Source organism: Odocoileus virginianus, chromosome 29, assembly GCF_023699985.2.
Source record: "Odocoileus virginianus isolate 20LAN1187 ecotype Illinois chromosome 29, Ovbor_1.2, whole genome shotgun sequence".
NCBI lineage: Eukaryota > Metazoa > Chordata > Mammalia > Artiodactyla > Cervidae > Odocoileus > Odocoileus virginianus.
In genome coordinates, this window is record NC_069702.1 from 18,509,065 (window position 1) to 18,527,491 (window position 18,427).

General features: G+C 37.1%; 1 protein-coding gene and 1 non-coding gene across 3 annotated transcripts in view; both read right to left on the reverse strand.

The window, feature by feature from the left end:
• The window catches only part of COPS4 (COP9 signalosome subunit 4), a 40,801-nt gene that overhangs the window by 11,157 nt on the left and 11,217 nt on the right, over nucleotides 1-18,427 (reverse strand). For both annotated transcript variants that reach the window (XM_020892863.2, XM_020892862.2), the window contains exons 3-7: nucleotides 16,696-16,847; nucleotides 15,552-15,655; nucleotides 10,750-10,903; nucleotides 10,441-10,591; nucleotides 1,229-1,399 (exon numbers count right to left, since the gene is read on the reverse strand). In XM_020892863.2, coding sequence (XP_020748522.2) covers nucleotides 1,229-1,399; nucleotides 10,441-10,591; nucleotides 10,750-10,903; nucleotides 15,552-15,655; nucleotides 16,696-16,847 — 732 coding nt within the window. The remainder of the gene's footprint in view (nucleotides 1-1,228; nucleotides 1,400-10,440; nucleotides 10,592-10,749; nucleotides 10,904-15,551; nucleotides 15,656-16,695; nucleotides 16,848-18,427) is intronic.
• Nucleotides 5,151-5,284, reverse strand: LOC139032099 (small nucleolar RNA SNORA70). The gene has a single exon (XR_011484644.1). It is a non-coding gene; the product is annotated as a small nucleolar RNA SNORA70 (small nucleolar RNA).

Genomic DNA, 18,427 nt, shown 5'->3' on the forward strand with positions numbered 1-18,427 from the left:
TGGCCAGAAAGCACAAAGTCAAATCTGAAGTTTAACTACATCAGTTCTGGAAAATTTTTCTTACTTATTTAGCTTTTATCAGATAACTTCCTGCAAAAGAATTTATTAAAGTTGCTCAGAATACACAGGAGACAAGAAACTTAAAATTACAAAAGAAAAAGAAGAATAGCAATGGTCAAAACACACCCATTACAGGTGGGCTACAAGTTTAACTTTTTAAACTTTCCAGCAGCCTATCAAATTAAGAAAATCAATCAGTTTATCAACTCACGTTACTTAAATTAAATCAAGTGCTTGGGAGAATCACAACTAATCCTAAGACTGAAATGGAATTTTTCTCACTATCTGCATAAAGAATATCCTATAGAATAAATTATCTCCTTTAGAAAGAAAGATAATAATTACTTTATTTGCTTCTTAATGTACAATTAAACAAAAGAAATTCAATAGATCAATATAATTGCTTCAGTAAATCTGGGAACTAGGGCAGTGACTGGTGAGGTATATATACCTTTTTGCCAAATCTTACATAAATAATTCTATACAGCTAGATTCTCTTCAATATGGGATGACAGTGAATCCAAGGCAATGTGTTTAACAGATCTGCATGTCTGTTTTGACCTTTTCCGTATTTCTAGTGGTCTACATCTATATTTTTAGTCATGTGTGCTATTGTTATAAGTTACCTTAAAATCTCTATAGATAAACATATATAAAATTATTGATATTATAAACAAGCATCTATTCAAAATTCTTTCCCAGCAAAGACAGTCTGACTTAAGCAAAGAGCAGGAAACACAACACCAAGCTCTATTCTTATTGGAAACACTTACCCTTTAATGAGCTTGTGCAAGCTACTGTGCCAAATTTTGCTCTATCTAAAACAGGACTGGGTAATTATGCTCTGTTACAAACTGATGTTTAAAATTCATTAAGGTACTTACCAAACGGTTTGAGTTTTTAAAAAAATCGGGTGCTATAAGCCTAGCCTATAATTCTTCTGCCTTTTCAGTTTCCAAAAAATATTCCAAAAAATGCTTTCCAATAGGTCTACCCTTATATTTCAAGCTCATGTCCAAGTATGATGTTCATCTTCAGTCAATATTCATTTTTTATCACGCGTTAGATACAAATATTACAGAAAGATATCAAGCCTCTTCAAATTTAACATATGTTCCACCAGTGTGACCTGAAGATTCACTACCACATTATAAGAAGCAGTCATTACCATCAGCTGTAGTTGCTTTCTGGTGAGGCATCAGCATGGCAGCGAATTCTTGAAGTTGATTTCCTCTGATGATCCTATCTAGGTACATTTTCTCTAGGATTCCGTAAGCAGCAAGCTGCTGGCACCTTTCATCCTTAAAAAGAGTAGCTAGCATCCGAGAACGCTGCTGTCCTAAGGGAAACAAATGAGCATCAAATATTCTCACTCTCTTTTCAATGAAAACCAATCGTTCTTAGACTGCATTTTTGCCTACTAAAATATACAGTTGACCCTCCTTATTTGTAGCAGCTAAGTCCTATAAAGTCGCTGCCAACAGTGAATTAGTGAATACTCAACTGCTGCTCCTAGGGTTGACACAGGATTAGGCTCTTATGAGCCTCTGGTCGCAGCATTTTTGTCAGCTGGTCAACATGTAATCTTGTCTTGTGTGTTTGTTTAAAGACACCTTAACTTATGGCTTATACTATAACTCATGCCTGAAAGAACTTATCTAACTTAACACATGTATATTCTCCATAAGACACATCAGACTTCCCACATTGAGTACACAAGATAATACTATGGCACTATGCTTAGGGACCATTTAAAAACAGAAAAACCATCAACAAATGCATGAAAATGTGAAGAGTATCACATAGACCACAAAAAAGGACATTTGTTTATAGTAGGAGAGCTGAAACAATGTAGAATACCACCACCTTGTTTGACACCTGCTGGAAACAATATAAGTAGAGGGGCTCAGATTTTTTGCTGCTCTGCGTGCACATGTCTGCATATGACTAGAAAAGCACCTCAAGTATTGATTTGGGAGGGGGTGACAAATTTTAGCAAGCAGGAAGATTCATCTACATGGAATCTGTGAATAATAAGGACCAGCTGTATATTCATTTGTGAAGACTATGATACACAATCATTCTCTCAGTAGCCAACAGGGACTGGTTCCAAGACTCCCTCATAAATACCAAAACCTGCCGATGCAAAAGTCACGTAAGTAAAATGATGTTCTATTTGCACCACCTTCATATATCCTCCCTTATATTTTAGATCATCTCCAGATTATGTGTAATACTTAATACAATTTAAATGCTATGTAAATAATTCTGGATGGCACCAGCAAATTCAAATTTTGCTTTTGGAACTTCCTAAAAATTTTTTCCCCAAATATTTTTAACCCACGGTTGGTTGAATTTGCAAATGCAGAACCCATGGATATGGAGAACCAATCATATGCCAAAATGTCACAAATGGCTCAAATTATAGCTGATTGCTATTTTCTTCTTCTTGCTTATTTATATTTCTGTAACAAACATGCATAGTTTTGATAATGATAAAAAATTGATGAAAGATGAACAAACATTTCTCAGATGGAAAACCTGATTTTCATAGTCTCAATTTACACCTTCGAGTACTTTAAGTGGTAAAAAAATCACATGATAACTGATGACATTAAAAAGTGAACTAATGGAAATAAAACTATGAACAGACTTTTTCTTTTTAAATTGATTTTTAGCTCTATATACTGAAAGCGCCTAATGACAACGACACCCACCATCAGCGAGCATACCTAGTATCCTGATCTTGCTAACCTCATTAAGAGGAACTAGAAATCCTTAAAAAAATAGCTGATTTCACATCTGGGGCAGGGAAAATACAAAAGGAGCCTAAGGCATCTTTTTATACTACATATCAGGCAGGTACTCAAAGACTAACAGGGGGCCATGTCAAAAAGACATAATTTGGTTATATTTGGGACAACCTGAGCATCAAAAAGAATCACAACTATAATTTATTGTAACACACAAATAAATTTTAAAAACTGAGTCTAATATGCAAGAATATTCATAGCAGTACTATTACTAATAGCCAATGACAAGGCAATAGGATAAACAATGTGGTATATTCACAGAATGGCATACCACATAACAACCAAAATGAACAAAATATGTGTAACAATGTGGATAAATTTCATAAAGTTGAGCAAAAGAAGAAAGACAAGAGTATATGAAGAGTAAAGAACATTACAGTATACTAACACATATATATGGAATTTAGAAAGATGGTAATGATGACCCTATATGCAAAACAGAAAAAGAGACTCAGATGTGCAGAACAGACTTTTGGACTCTGTGGGAGAAGGCGAGGGTGGGATGTTTCGAGAGGACAGCATGTATATTATCTATAGTGAAAGAGATCACCAGCCCAGGTGGGATGCATGAGACAAGTGCTCGGGCCTGGTGCACTGGGAAGACCCAGAGGAATCGGGTGGAGAGGGAGGTGGGAGGGGGGATCGGGATGGGGAATACATGTACCTCCATGGCTGATTCGTGTCAATGTATGACAAAACCCACTGCAATGTTGTGAAGTAATTAGCCTCCAACTAATAAAAATAAATGAAAAAAAAAAAAGAGTATATGAAGAAAAAAAAAGAGTATATGTACTACATGATTTCACTTATATAAATATAAGAAGCAGGCAAAACCAATATATATTAATGACCACTATTAGAGGTTGGGGGTTAGGGCTAGTGATTAGGAGAAAGCAGGACAGAGGCTCTCAGGGTGCTGGTAGTATTTTGTTTCTTTTTCTGCACACTGACTACATGATGGTGTTCATTTGTGACAACTCACTGAAGTGTATACTTTTGATATGTACAGTTTTCTGTGTGTACATGTTTTCTGTACATACATGTTTCTGTATGTACAGTTTTGTGTGCTTCTACATGCAGAAGAATAAGCAGAGAAAAAGTTCACAGTGATATTTGAAAAAAAAAAAGGAGCAAAGAATGAATAATTCACCATTTTTCATTTTCATTTTATATTACATGCAATGAGTGATCTAGCAAGGATTAACAACAGATATTAAATTATGGAAAGGAATTTGGAAAACAGAATTTTTGTGATGTTAAAGCAGCACCCTATGAATTGCATACAAAAGACAAAGAGGCCAATGTACCTTTACAATGGAGTTTCTACCTTAATTAAATGAACAAACTCAGAATCACTAACGGTGGGACAAGGTAGCAGTATTCACTCTCTGACGTGATTCAACAGCAACTACATAGTATCATTATAAGGTATTCTTGCTAGAAAAAAATTTAACCTGAATTAATATAACCTCTGGCTATAATTGCTATTTTATAAGGAATTTATGGGATTAAGGAATAAATTAACAATATATATGTATATATCAAAAAAGGCTTCCCAGGTGGCACAGTGTAAAGAATCCACCTGCCAATGCAGGAGACACAAGGGATACAGGTTCAGTCCCTGGGTGGGGAAGATCCCCTGGAGGAGGAAATGGCAACTCACTCCAATACTCTTGCCTAGAAAATTCCACAGACAGAGGAACCTTGAGGGCTACAGTCCATGGGGTTGCAAAGAGTCAGACACGACTGTGTAACTAAGTAAATTACATAACATGTAGATCAAAAAATCTAGGATGAAGGACATTCTATATAATAACTTCAAAGTCAATATATATATATATATTTTTTTTGGACAGGAAAGTAAGATTCATTGGTGGGCCAGAGGAAGGAGGGGACAGCGCCAAGGCTCTCATAAGGGCAGGGCCCCTCATTTTTCCAGAGTGCCACCATTAGGGTTGTACATACAATATGTGACCCCTCACCACCCGGGATGAGCTACTTTTCTGCCACCATGTTTTAAAGTTCATCTGCACTAAACTTAGTAAATGCCCAGTTCTTGGAGATGTAGATCCTCTGGTGGCCAGGGAACTTGAACTTGGCCCCACAGAGGGTCTCAATCACAAGCTCCTTGTTCTGCAGCTCAGTGCGGATGGACATTATGACTTGGCCAATGTGGACCCTGGCGAGTGCACCCCAGGGCTTTCCAAAGGCGCCACGCATACCTGTCTGGAGCCTAGACTGGGAAGAGCATACCAGTCATGGAAGTCCACTGGAAAGAGCTGTATCCAAGGTCGCTCAGGGCAACCTGCAGAGGCAGCAGGCTACACACACTGCCGAGGAGGCTGCTGTTCGCAGCCGCTGCACACTGGGCCCCCACGGGGAAAGAGCCCAGTCGGCTTAACTGGCTGCGAAAGTGTATTTTTTTAAAGTGAGGAAACTACATACAATGTGGTATGTGAACTATACCACAATAAAGTTGGGGGCGGGGGGAATGAGGAAACTCCTCTAGACTACAAGAATCTAAAGAGTCATAATCACCAAATACCACACATAATGTTGCTCCTTATTTAAGATGAAAAAGGCAGGTATAAAAGACATCCTTGAGCTAACTGAGGCAGTGATAATATGGACCAGCTGCTAAACTCTACAGTGGAATCACTGTTAACTTTTTTAGGGATGATAATGGTATTGCAGTTACACAGAAAAAAAATGTTTCTATTCTTCGGAGACACATCATGACATATGAAGGAGTGTCAAGATGGCCTTCAAATAACTTTAAAATGATACATTAAGACGTGTGTGTGTGCGCGCGCGCGTGTGCACACATGCATGCGGGTGTGAACGAGACAGAGAGAGAAAGCAAATATAACAAAAAGCCAGGAAAATTTAGAAAAGAGTAATGAAGAGTAAGGAGATCTGCTAATAATAAGACACTATAAAGATAAAGCTATATTAATTTGAAGAGCATAGTATTAGTACATTCATAAATACACAGGCTAATTAATGGAACAGAATACTATGTCCAGAAATCTATAATAATGTGCTTCAAATTAATAGGGAGAAAAAGGATGCATAATTCAATAAAGAATGCCAAGTCAAATAACTAGCCATTTAGAAAAACAAGACTTCTTGTTTTAGAAAAACTGGGACTTCTTTGATGGTCCCAGTGTTAGGACTCCACACTTCCACTAAAGAGGATGTGAGTTCAATTCCTGGTCATGAACTAAGCCACGTGGTATGTCCAAAAAAGTCACTTATGTTTATATGCAACAGATCTATTATTGTTACCTTTAAATAAATTAATAAATATTTTTAAATTATTCACTTCAACTTCTAATACACTAAACAGCAGATATACTTTACATAAACAAAAGCTCTCTAGGGTTCTCAATTTTTCAGAGTCTAAATCACTGCAGATGGTGATTGCAGCCATGAAATTAAAAGATGCTTATTCCTTGGAAGGAAAGTTATGACCAACCTAGACAGCACATTAAAAAGCAGAGACATTACTTTGTCAACAAAGGTCCGTCTAGTCAAGGCTATGGTTTTTCCAGTGGTCATGTATGGAGATGAGAGCTGGACCCATAAAGAAGGTTGAGCAGCAAAGAATTGATGCTTTTGAACTGTGGTGCTGGAGAAGACTCTTGAGAGTCCCTTGGACTGCAAGGAGATCCAACCAGTCCATCCTAAAGGAGATCAGTCCTGGGTGTTCATTGGAAGGACTGATGCTGAAGCTGAAACTCCAATACTTTGGCCACCTGATGCGATCAGCTAACTCACTTGAAAAGACCCTGATGCTGGGAAAGATTGAGGGCAGGAGGAGAAGGGGATGAAAGAGGATGAGATGGTTGGATGGCATCACCGACTCAATGGACATGAGTTTGGGTAAACTCCAGGAGCTGGTGATGCACAGGGAGGCCTGGCATGCTGCAGTTCATGGGGTCACAAAGAGTCAGATATGACTGAGCAACTGAACTGAACTGAACTGAAAGATCAGAGGATTCAAGAACTTATACCAGAAGAGAACATAAAGGAATCTAAAATATGTAATTTCAGAATAGGAAAGACCTTTTAAGCAAGTCAACAAAACCCCAAAGCTATAAAAGATTAAAATATTTAACTATATAAAAATCTAAAGTTTCTGAATGGCAAAAATTCATAAATAAAGCCAAAAAAGAGATAATAAACTGGGAGAAAAACTTGTTAATTTCTTATATATGTGAACAGTTTTTATAAGAAAAAGATAAAAAATGGCTAATGAACATAAACAGACTAATTTACTCCAAAAAAAATGGGTTTTTCAATAATGATTTTTTTTAAACACATGAAGAGATGCTCAAAAGCATTCATAGTAAGTAAAATGCAAATTAAAACTAGAATGAAATATTACCTTTCTTTTACCAGGTTAGTAAGGATAAAAAAATTTGGAAATATGTGTGTGAGTGACCAGGTACATTGGAAAAGACCTTGATGCTGGGAAAGACTGAAGGCAAAAGGAGAACAGGGCGGCAGAGGATGAGATGGTTAGACAGTATCACTAATCCAATGGACATGAACTTGAGCAAACTCCAAGAGATAGTGAAGGACAGGGAAGTACGGCTTGCTATAGTCCATGGGGTCACAAAGAGTCAGACACAACTAAGCAACTGAACAACACAACAATTAGGTACACACAGACATTATTGTTTAGAGGGTAATGTTAAAAGGCAACTTTAGTTTCATTCTTTTACAAGTGGTTGACCAGTTTTCCCAGCACCACTTGTTAAAGAGGTTGTCTTTTTTCCATTGTATATTCTTGCCTCCTTTGTCGAAGATAAGGTGTCCATAGATTCGTGGATTTATCTCTGGGCTTTCTGTTCAGTTCCATTGATCTATATTTCTGTCTTTGTGCCACTACCATACTGTCTTGATGACTGTGGCTATGTAGTATAGTCTGAAGTCAGGCAGGTTGATTCCTCCAGTTCCACTAGAACACTTTCTAACACCATACACAAAAATAAACTCAAAATGGATTAAAGATCTAAACGTAAGACCAGAAACTATAAAACTCCTAGAGGAGAACATAGGCAAAACACTCTCCAACATAAATCACAGCAGGATCCTCTATGACCCCCACTTCCCAGAATATTGGAAATAAAAGCAAAAATAAACAAATGGGACCTAATGAAACTTAAAAGCTTTTGCACAACAAAGGAAACTATAAGCAAGGTAAAAAGACAGCCCTCAGATTGGGAGAAAATAATAGCAAACGAAGCAACAAAAGATTAATCTCAAAAACATACCAACAACTCCTGCAGCTCAATTCCAGAAAAATAAATGATTCAATCAAAAAATGGGCCAAAGAACTAAACAGACATTTCTCCAAAGAAGACATACAGATGGCTAACAAACACATGAAAAGATGCTCAACATCACTCATTATCAGAGAAATGCAAATCAAAACCACAATGAGGTACCATTACACACCAGTCAGGATGGCTGCTATCCAAAAGTCTACAAGCAATAAATGCTGGAGAGGGTGTGGAGAAAAGGGAACCCTCTTATATTGTTGGTGGGAATGCAAACTAGTACAGCTGCTATGGAGAACAGTGTGGAGATTTCTTAAAAAATTGGAATTAGAACTGTCATATGACCCAGCAATCCCACTTCTGGGCATACACACCGAGGAAACCAGACCTGAAAGAGACATGTGCACCCCAATGTTCATTGCAGCACTATTTATAATAGCCAGGACATGCAAGCCACCTAGATGCCCATCAGCAGACGAATGGATAAGGAAGCTATGGTACATATACACCATGGAATATTACTCAGCCATTAAAAAGAATTCATTTGAATCAGTTCTAATGAGATGGATGAAACTGGAGCCCATTATACAGAGTGAAGTAAGCCAGAAAGATAAAGACCAATACAGTATACTAATGCATATATAGGGAATTTAGAAAGATGGTAACGATAACCCTATATGCAAAACAGAAAAAGAGACACAGATGTACAGAACAGACTTTTGGACTCTGTGGGAGAAGGCAAGGGTGGGATGTTTTGAGAGAACAGCATCGAAACATGTATATTATCTAGGGTGAAACAGATCACCAGCCCAGGTTGGATGCATGAGACAAGTGCTCGGGCCTGGTGCACTGGGAAGGCCCAGAGGAATCGGGTGGAGAGGGAGGTGGGAGCGGGGATTGGGATGGGGATTACTTGTAAATCCATGGCTGATTCATGTCAGTGTATGATAAAAACCACTACAATATTGTAAAGTAATTAGCCTCCAACTAATAAAAATAAATGAAAAAAAAAAAGGCAAGTTTAATTTCTATCAAAATTTTAAATGTATGTACCCTTAGATTCAAGAATTTAACCTATACATAATTCGTATTACCACTACAGCATTGTAATTGACTAATTATGATAAAACCAAAGGATAGAAAATAAAAAAGAATGAGTTTTATGAGTTGTAGAAAGACTACTGTGATGGATAGCCACATAAAAAAAGCACCTTGAAAAAGTTTGTATATCATGTTATAATTTGTGTATAAAAAGGAGGATACACACTTATATACTGAAAGAGATAGAAGAAATCAGTAATAGTTCTTCAGAGTTGGAAGTGGTACCATTTTATATACTCTTTTCAGTAACAAAAATAAAATAAGTAAGATCACTGCTTCATAGAGAATGAAATGTGTAGTCTGAATATGTCATTAGGCTCTCAACTAAACACAGTTCAAAAACAAACATTATAAAATGATTTAGAAATGCCATGACTTAGAATTATCAGCATTTCCTCTCAATGCCCTTTCCTGCTTTATAAGTTGAATGATTTACATGCTGTAGTTTAGTAAAAAGGACAAAGGATAGTTTACTACTTATATTTATTGGAGAAAAAGATAAGTGCCAGGTCTAAAACTGAGGCTTGAAAATAAAAAATTTTTAAAAATCCCCAAGGCAGTACATTAATTATATCATCCATTTCCAGATTTTAATTTTCATTTCCCTTTGTGTAACTGTCAATTTAATATCCATTTTCTTCAGTGATATTTTAGCAGAACTAACCTTCAGATTATCTCTTAACAATTCCTAACATCTGTGGGTAACAGGCTGGTAAATACATATTTTTATTTTTTTATTTTTTTTAAAACATATATTTTTAAAACGTCTTAAGTTAGCAACCTACTCTTACTGCTTAAATGCTTTAATTAAATTTACCATAATTGTATTAATAAGACATCCTCTTGAAGAAGAGTTTCTCACCAAATCCTCAAATAGCAGTGAAAGTCATTCCGTCGTGTCCAACTCTTTGTGACTCCATGGACCATACAGTCCATGGGATTCTCCAGGCCACAATACTGGAGTGGGTAGCCTTTCTCTTCTCCAGGGGATCTTCCCAGCCCCGGGATCGAACCCAGGTCTCCCACATTGCAGGCGGATTCTTTACCAGCTAAGCCACCAGGGAAGCCCAAGAATACTGGAGTGGGTAACCTATCCCTTCTCCAATGGATAGCAACGAACCTAAAGTTATTAAGCAAAGATAGCTTTCTGTTCATTAAAGCACAAATGATGTGTTTACCTGCTGACGCTAAGATGGTACAGTGCAGAGCATGTTTTAAGGCCTCTAGTCTTTCACTTTCATGCACTATTGTCTTGTAAGAGAGTTCATTGTACCTCTGTGCAGCTTCAATGAATTTTCTTCTATAATCAAGAACACGTGCATAGCATACCTATAAGAGGGAAAATGTTTCAATTAGGGGGGAAAATTTAAAAGCAAAAGAAGAGAATTTCTAACGTATAACAACAGCATTTATCAGATATTCTGGAGCACCTTAATATTGTGGGATTCTCCAATACAAAATTAATTCCAAATCAGTTTATCTGTTACCTTATAATGTATCTGTAACTGTTCATTGGTTGATTCATTCTGGAGCAACGATGCCCGATTTATGTAAGCCTCTGCCTGGACTGGATCATCGTCCTCCAGATATAGCCGAGCAATCTTCAGATAGGTCTCCAGTTTATAATCAACATTGTACTGTCTAGGCAATAAGAGGAAGACACAGAATGACTATTTCACCAAGAAAATTTTTATGGGTGGTAGAGAATAAGTTATTTTTTCCTGATATGTACACATATATTCTGTTACTATAAGGGACTCAAACTTTTTACTGCATTGGAAAAACACAGAGAAGCTAAAAAACATTTCCAAAATAAATTTTACTGAGTTTTCATTATTTTTGTCATTATTCATAGCTATTTTAGCTTCTTTTAATCCTCAGATAATCTCACAAATCAAAGATCTTTTAAAAAAAGATTTTAAAAAGCCCAGTTCAAGGACATATCATGTACCACCAAAAGAACTATGGGCATGTACTTCCATCCTGGACAACAATTTGGCAGTATGCTCTCCAACCATTCTTTGAATCCTTTAAAACGCATATACTCTTTACCTACTATATTCTACCTCTAAAAAGTAAATCCCCCCCAAAAATCATGCATGTGCACACATATACATGTACAGAATATTCATTTGTAAAGTTATTCATAAATATTCATAATAGGAAAAAAAGGAAATCACCCATAGTGGTATTTATGGTAATTAATTAGGTTGTGGTACATAAAGATGACAGATACTACATAGTTATATATATATAAAATTATATTCAGTGTCATTATTATAATAATTATTTCCGATAAAAGTCATGTTTTCACTAAATGAAAAAAAAGGATAAAAAAGTACATAAAAACACTATCAAAATGTATTTCTATATACATACATCAAGAGAGGAATTGTAATTATTTCTTGGAGTGATAATACAGGTAGTTTTTCTTTTTCTTCTTATCCCAAAGGTCACATTTATATGCAAGGAATGCATAACTGAAGACTTTATATAATTTAAAACACATAATTCAAGATTCACCCTCACAGAAAAGTTAATTCTACTCACCAGCAAAACTGGTGTTACCATGTGGCAAGAATAGAGTTTACAATTGACTTGATCCTAACTTTGAAACTAATTCATCAAAAAATTTTATATCAATTCAAAATTTTCCATAAGTCATATATTATTAAGTTTCTATTATCTCCATTCACAACTCATATTTACATAAATTGCTATAAACAAGACCGTATTTTTCTGCATTTTCATTTTTTATGCCAAGTATATCTATTAATCAGAATGAATCCTTTTTTAGGGAAACAAGCTCTCAATAATTTATCCAAATCACTTTAACTTGTTTAGAAAACCATAGAATTTTCAGTTCTTGGTATCCTCACAGATAATGTTACAGTCCTCTCAAAACATTAATAACCACCACTTCAAAGAACAATATATATATTTATGTCAACTACCAATGAAAATAAATCATTTGCTCTGTACTAACAAGACATTGCTCCAGACAGAATAAGACCAAAGCAATTAAGAAAGCCCTCAGCCTTTTCAGAGGCTTCCATGGAGGTTCAGATGGTAAAGAATCTGCCTACAATGCAGGAGATCTAAGTTCGATCCATGGGTCAGGAAGATCCCCTGGAGAAGGGAATGGCAACCCGTTCCAGTATTCTGGCCTGGAGAAGTCCATGGACAGAGGAGCCTGGCGGGCTACAGTCTATGGGGTCGCAAAGAATTAGACTCGATTGAGAAACTAACGCATTCACTTTTTCAGTCTTTTCAAACTATCAAAGGAAAAAACCGAATTAACAAGAAGCCTTGGAAAACAAAATTCAACATCTATATATAAAAAGGCTTTTTCATATACTGACTGCTTTTTCAAGGGGCATCATTTCATGCAAAAGGCAAGATGGCTGAAGTAGTGTTTGCCTTATAACCACAAACATTAAGGAAGACAAAATAAGAATCCCTTATTCACCTGGTAAAAGAGTAGAGAAGTAACTGAAAATATTTTTTGTCATTTAGTTGGTATTTTTATAGTTGCCAACTGAAAAAGGAAGTGTGTTCAATAATACAACCAAGAGTTTCACAACTTTCATCTTTCTTGTACAATATAAAGAACTATAAATATTTTTAAAAAATCATATCAAAGGCAAGATTGGCTGAACAAGAGTTGCAAACTATCATCTTAATTTTTCTAACTATTCTTCCATCTCATTTTCTCTAGTATCTCAAACCCCAAAATCCACTGAACTCACTGTGACCCCAAACCACTGATCCTATTACACTGTTACTCTATTTTTCTCCTTAAAAACCTCACTTTCCTTCTGACCTCACTTAACTCCTATGGCCAATCATTATCATCACTGAATTGCACATGCACTCATCTGCCTAGTCCCTCTCATGCTGTTGTACTTGTTGGGTAAAATAAAAATGCTGGTTAAATCGGAGAGTTCATCCATTCCTTTCTTACAACCATGTAGCTGAACTCTGATGGAGAAAAACACCCATCCAATCTGACTGATCTCATTTTACAGACTACGACTGTTAAACAAGCCTTAATGCTGTCAAGTATACTGTACATCTGTAGTCTATTTACTATCCCACTCTCCTGGAAAATTTTTCTGATACTCTTGTATCTCTTCAACCTCACTACTCCCACCCCTATCAGCTAATGATCTGATTCCAACTTCACTAAGAATACTGAAATAATCAGAGTACTTACACAAGCTCCACCACTGTATTACTAACATCTGCACCATATACTCTGTGTTCCTGGGTAGATCACTGGGGACTAGTCTGCCCACCAGGGACTATTCAGCAATGTCTACATTTTTGATAGTCACAACTAGGAGTTGGGGCACCACTGGCATCCAGTAAGTAGAGGCCCCTGGTGCTGCTACACATCTGCAATACCTAGCACAGCCTCCACAACAAGGAACTACCCAATCTAAAGTGCCAACAGTGCCAAGGTTGAGAAACTCTGCCAAGTATGAACTATCTGCTGGCCTATGTGAAGACTATCCCTCCACTGGATTCCTTCCCCTCCAGTCTACTCCTGCAAGAATGCCCTCCATTACTTCCCAAGATCAGAGTTGTGCCTTCCACTGAATCATAAAAGAACAAAACAATCTCTACCTAACTGTCATCTTCTACCCTACTTCTCTGCTTCCTTCTGTGAACACTTCCCCGAGGACTTGCCCATGCTCACCATCTCCAGTTCTTCTCTTCCCATTCTCTTGTAAACAACTCCAGTCGGGCTTTCGCTCTCACCATTTCACCAAACCAGCTTCTGTCAAGGCCACCAATGATCTCCACATTACTCACTCTTATGGTTAACCTTCAACTCCTCCTCTTATGTGACCATTAACACCCCACTGATCACTTGCTCCTTCCTGATACACTTTCCTCATCTGGCTCCGCAGATATCACACTCCACATTCTCCTGGTTTTCCTCTTACCTCAATGGACAATCCTCACCCACTGACTCTCCCTCCTGCCCTGACCTCTTAATGTCAGAATACCAGTACTCAGTCCCCTTCTCTACCTATATGCCCTGCCTCAGAGATCTCATCCAATCTAATAGCTTTAAATTCCATTTATACGTCAATGGTTCCCACAGGTGTCAATATATCTCTAGTCCAGACCTCTCTTCTAAACTCCAGACTAACAAATTCAACTCTCTACTAGGTATTTCTACATGGTTATCACACGTCCAAAACAGAACTTTTGCTCTTCCCTCAAAACCTATTCTTTATCGTTCAGTAGCTGGCAACTCTGTTTTTCCAGTTGTTCAAACCAAAACTCAGGACTTCTCTTGGCTCTTTTTCTTATATCCAAGCTGTCAAGAAATCCTTAGCTTTACCTTAAAAGCATATTCAAAGTCCAACATTTCTCACAATCTCTATCTCACCTGCAGTAGTGAGATAAGCCTCTCAGCTAATGTTCCTACTTCTATCACTGCATGCCTGCAGTTTATTCTCAACCCAGTAGTTAGAATGACTCTTTAAAATATGTCAGGGACTTCCCTCATGGTCCAGTGGTTAAGAATCCACCCTCCAATACAGGGACGTGGGTTTGATCCCTTCAGGGAACTAAGAATCCCACATGCCGTGGGGCAACTAAGCCCATGGGACGTAACTACTGAGCCCATGCATCACTACTAGAGAAGCCCAGACGCCACAGCAGAGAGCCTGTGGGCCACAACTAAGACCTGATGCAGCCAAATAAATAAATGCCTTTTTAAAAAATGAAATATAACTCAGATCATGTCGGTCCTCTGTACAAAATCCCTCAAAGGCTTTTCATCGTTTCACTTAAGAAAAATGCCGCAGGCCTTACAGTAACTGACAGCACCCCACATACTCTGGTCCCCAATCCTCTCTGATCTCACCCTCTGTCACTTTCCCCATTGCTCACTCCACCCACAGTGGTCTCCCTGATCTTCTTTAAACACTCTGAGCAAGCGCCCATCTTACGGCCTTTGCACTAGCCATCCTCCCCAAGAGGAGCTACTGATACTCTTCTCTCAGGGAGCGCACAGCCACTCCGTTACCCCCTTCAAGTGTTTAGAAAGGTGCTATCAGGACCACCCTACCACTCTAAGCACCCTATTTAGTAACACATCCCGCCCCCCACTTTATCCCCTTTCTCCATAGCCCTTATCAGCTTCTAACATAGTACAAAATTTATCTATTTATTCATTAAATTGTTCATTATCTGTTTCCTGTACTAAAATGGAAGAAAAAAGTAAGTGAACAGTTATACATATTCATTCAATATCCACTATTTACTATACTTTTGTCCTGTTTCCAAAGGAATTCCCACCAACACTTGGGCTGCATTTCTCCAATCTTCTTCTTTTTCATATATGGATGCAAGATGCTGTCTTATGGAAGCAACCTGGAATAGGAAGTATACGGGTTAAATTATTTCCACTGATATTAGTAACTAATTAAAATAAACAGAATGATAATTTATCATGACAATGCTCTTATTCAACATATTATGCAGGCAAGTAAATAGTAAAAGTTTACCGAGACTACCCAAATTTCTTTTGTGAAAGAAAAGAAATATCTTTGCAGTCATAAAATACCAAGACACTGAACTAGCACATTTCTGTAAAGTGGATTATGGCAATAATTTAAATATTAAGTTCTGCTTTTGTGTCACTGCACATGTAATGCTGGAGTTCTCCTATGCTCTCAGCCTAATTAACAATTTATTGATTTTTAAAAATAATCTAGGGCTTCCCTGGAGGTCTGGTTGTAAAGACTCTGCCTGCCAGTGCAGGGGACACAGGTTTGATCCCTGGATCAGGAAGAATTCCACTTCTTGAGGAGCAACTAAGCCCATGAGCCGCAACTACTGAGCCTGTGTGCCTAGAGCCTGCACTCTGCAACAAGAGAAGCCACTGCAGTGAGAAACCTTCGTGCCGCAGCTAGAGAGTAGCCCCCGGTCGCCACAATTACAGAAAAGCCTGCACAGCAATGAAGACCCAACACAGTCCCAAATAAATAAATAAATAATTCTCAAAACCAAAATAATCTAAAAAGTAACCTCTGGTTCATAAAAGCAAATTATAGCATATGAGCAAATGTCAACTGGACTTAAAATATCATAATACTTATTTGATCTTATGTTGAAAAATGTTGTTTGGCACACTGTTTTGTAAAAATAAAATTGAATGATTATCACCTTTAAAAATTTAATAGTATCTCTCAAAATAATTGCTGCTATTTCAGGTTTAAAAATCACCACTCTTAATGGCCAATATTTTATAATATTAACTATAAATAGGATATAACCTGTAAAACTTGTGAATCACTATACCATACACCTGAGGCTTATAATAGTATACATCAACAATACTTCCATTTAAAACAAGAAAACATAATAAACAGATTAAAAATAAAACAAAAATCACTGCTCTAGGTATTTACCTGCTCCTCAAATGAAATGACTCTAGGCTGGATCTTTTCCAAGGTGAAATGATAGATTTCTTTGGCTGTGCTATCAGGCAGGTTAGGGAGATGGGTGCAGAAATCAGTCAGCAACTGGCGAGAGATCACGAGGCTGACATTCTCATTTACCACTTGTTTAAAAAAAAAGTAAAGGATGAGAAAAACATAAGTAATCTGCATGTTCTCATTAAGCAATTTTCACTTAAAATTAATACTAAAATATATTAGTGTACCTTTCTAAGCATTATTTCCCGATCTCCATACTGCTATAACCTTATATTACAGAACCAGTTTTTCTTATTCTAAGTTTTTTAATCACTTAACTGCACCAAAACATTAAAAATACCTAGTGCCACCTGGGAAGCACCTTAAATATCACAACTTTTCTAAGAATCAGAAACGGCTGAGAAAAAGTTAACAGTTGAGAATTTTATGTTATTCCTTTCTCTTCTTTATTTTTCTACAAAGTGAAAGCACAGAAATACCTATATTTTTATTTATATTCTTATATCCCACCTAGCTACAGAAAAAAAAAGTTAAAGAAGAAACACTGAAACACTTTTCATTAAGTTTAAATAAAGTGAATAGAGATTGTTATTGCCACTTGTACCTTACCAACAAAAACAACAAATAAGAACTTAGGTCAGTACTAGGAAATTTCCTGGTGGTCCAGTGATCAGGAAACCATGATTTCACAGGAGTGAAATCACGGCACGGGTTTGATCCCTGTCAGTGAACTAAGATCCATATGCTGAACTAAGATCCTACATGCTGCATGGTGCAGCCAAAAAAGAAAAGAACAAAAAAAATTTAATAAATAGAGGCTCAACAATATAAACAAAAAATAAAGTCAATTTCTACTGTAAAATAAAAGAAGTTAGATCAGCACCAGATGTATGGATGGGTTTCCCTGGTGGCTCAGAGGTAAAGAATCTGCCTGCCAATGCAGAAGACGCAAGTTCAAGCCCTGGGTCGGGAAGATTCCCTGAAGAAGGAAATGGCAACCCACTCCAGTATTCCTGCCTGGAGAATCCCCTGGACAGAGGAGCCTGGAGGGTTACAGTGCATAGGGTTGCAAAGAGTTGAACAGGACTTAGTGACTAAACAACAAGATGTATAAACATATTTTATGCCATTGCTTGTAAACATTTATTCTGTATTATTATATATGATTAAGGATGAAAACTCTGGAGCCACACTGCTTACAAACCCTCCTGATTATATGCCCTTAGGCAAGAGACTTATTTCCCTGTGCTTCTCTTTCTTCTTTTGTGAAGTTAGGTTCACAGAAGAAACCCGTGAAGGAGGATGCTGTGAAATTTCAATGCAATTTACCTAAAGCACTTTAAGCAATACCTGGCACATACCACTCAACAAATGTCAGTTATTATTATCACTCTCATTACATTTTAAAAAGATGCCTCATGTTTGTGAACCACTCCTTAGATAAATTTAGTTTAAATCAGTAGTTACTGAGGAAATAAACAATGGTTCAAAAACTATTCCGCTGATGCAAATGACTGTTAACAGTAGACTGCTTTTTTTTTTTTTTTTGGTGGTTCACTGGATTCAAAGTTTATAAAAAGCACTGCTCTTTTACTACCAAGTGCAATGGTCTTTAAAAAGCTATGAGTTTTTCTGAAACCACTGCCAGTTTGTTTCACATTGCAGGCCCGAGTTATTTGAGGCAGTAACTGACAGGCTGTGTAAC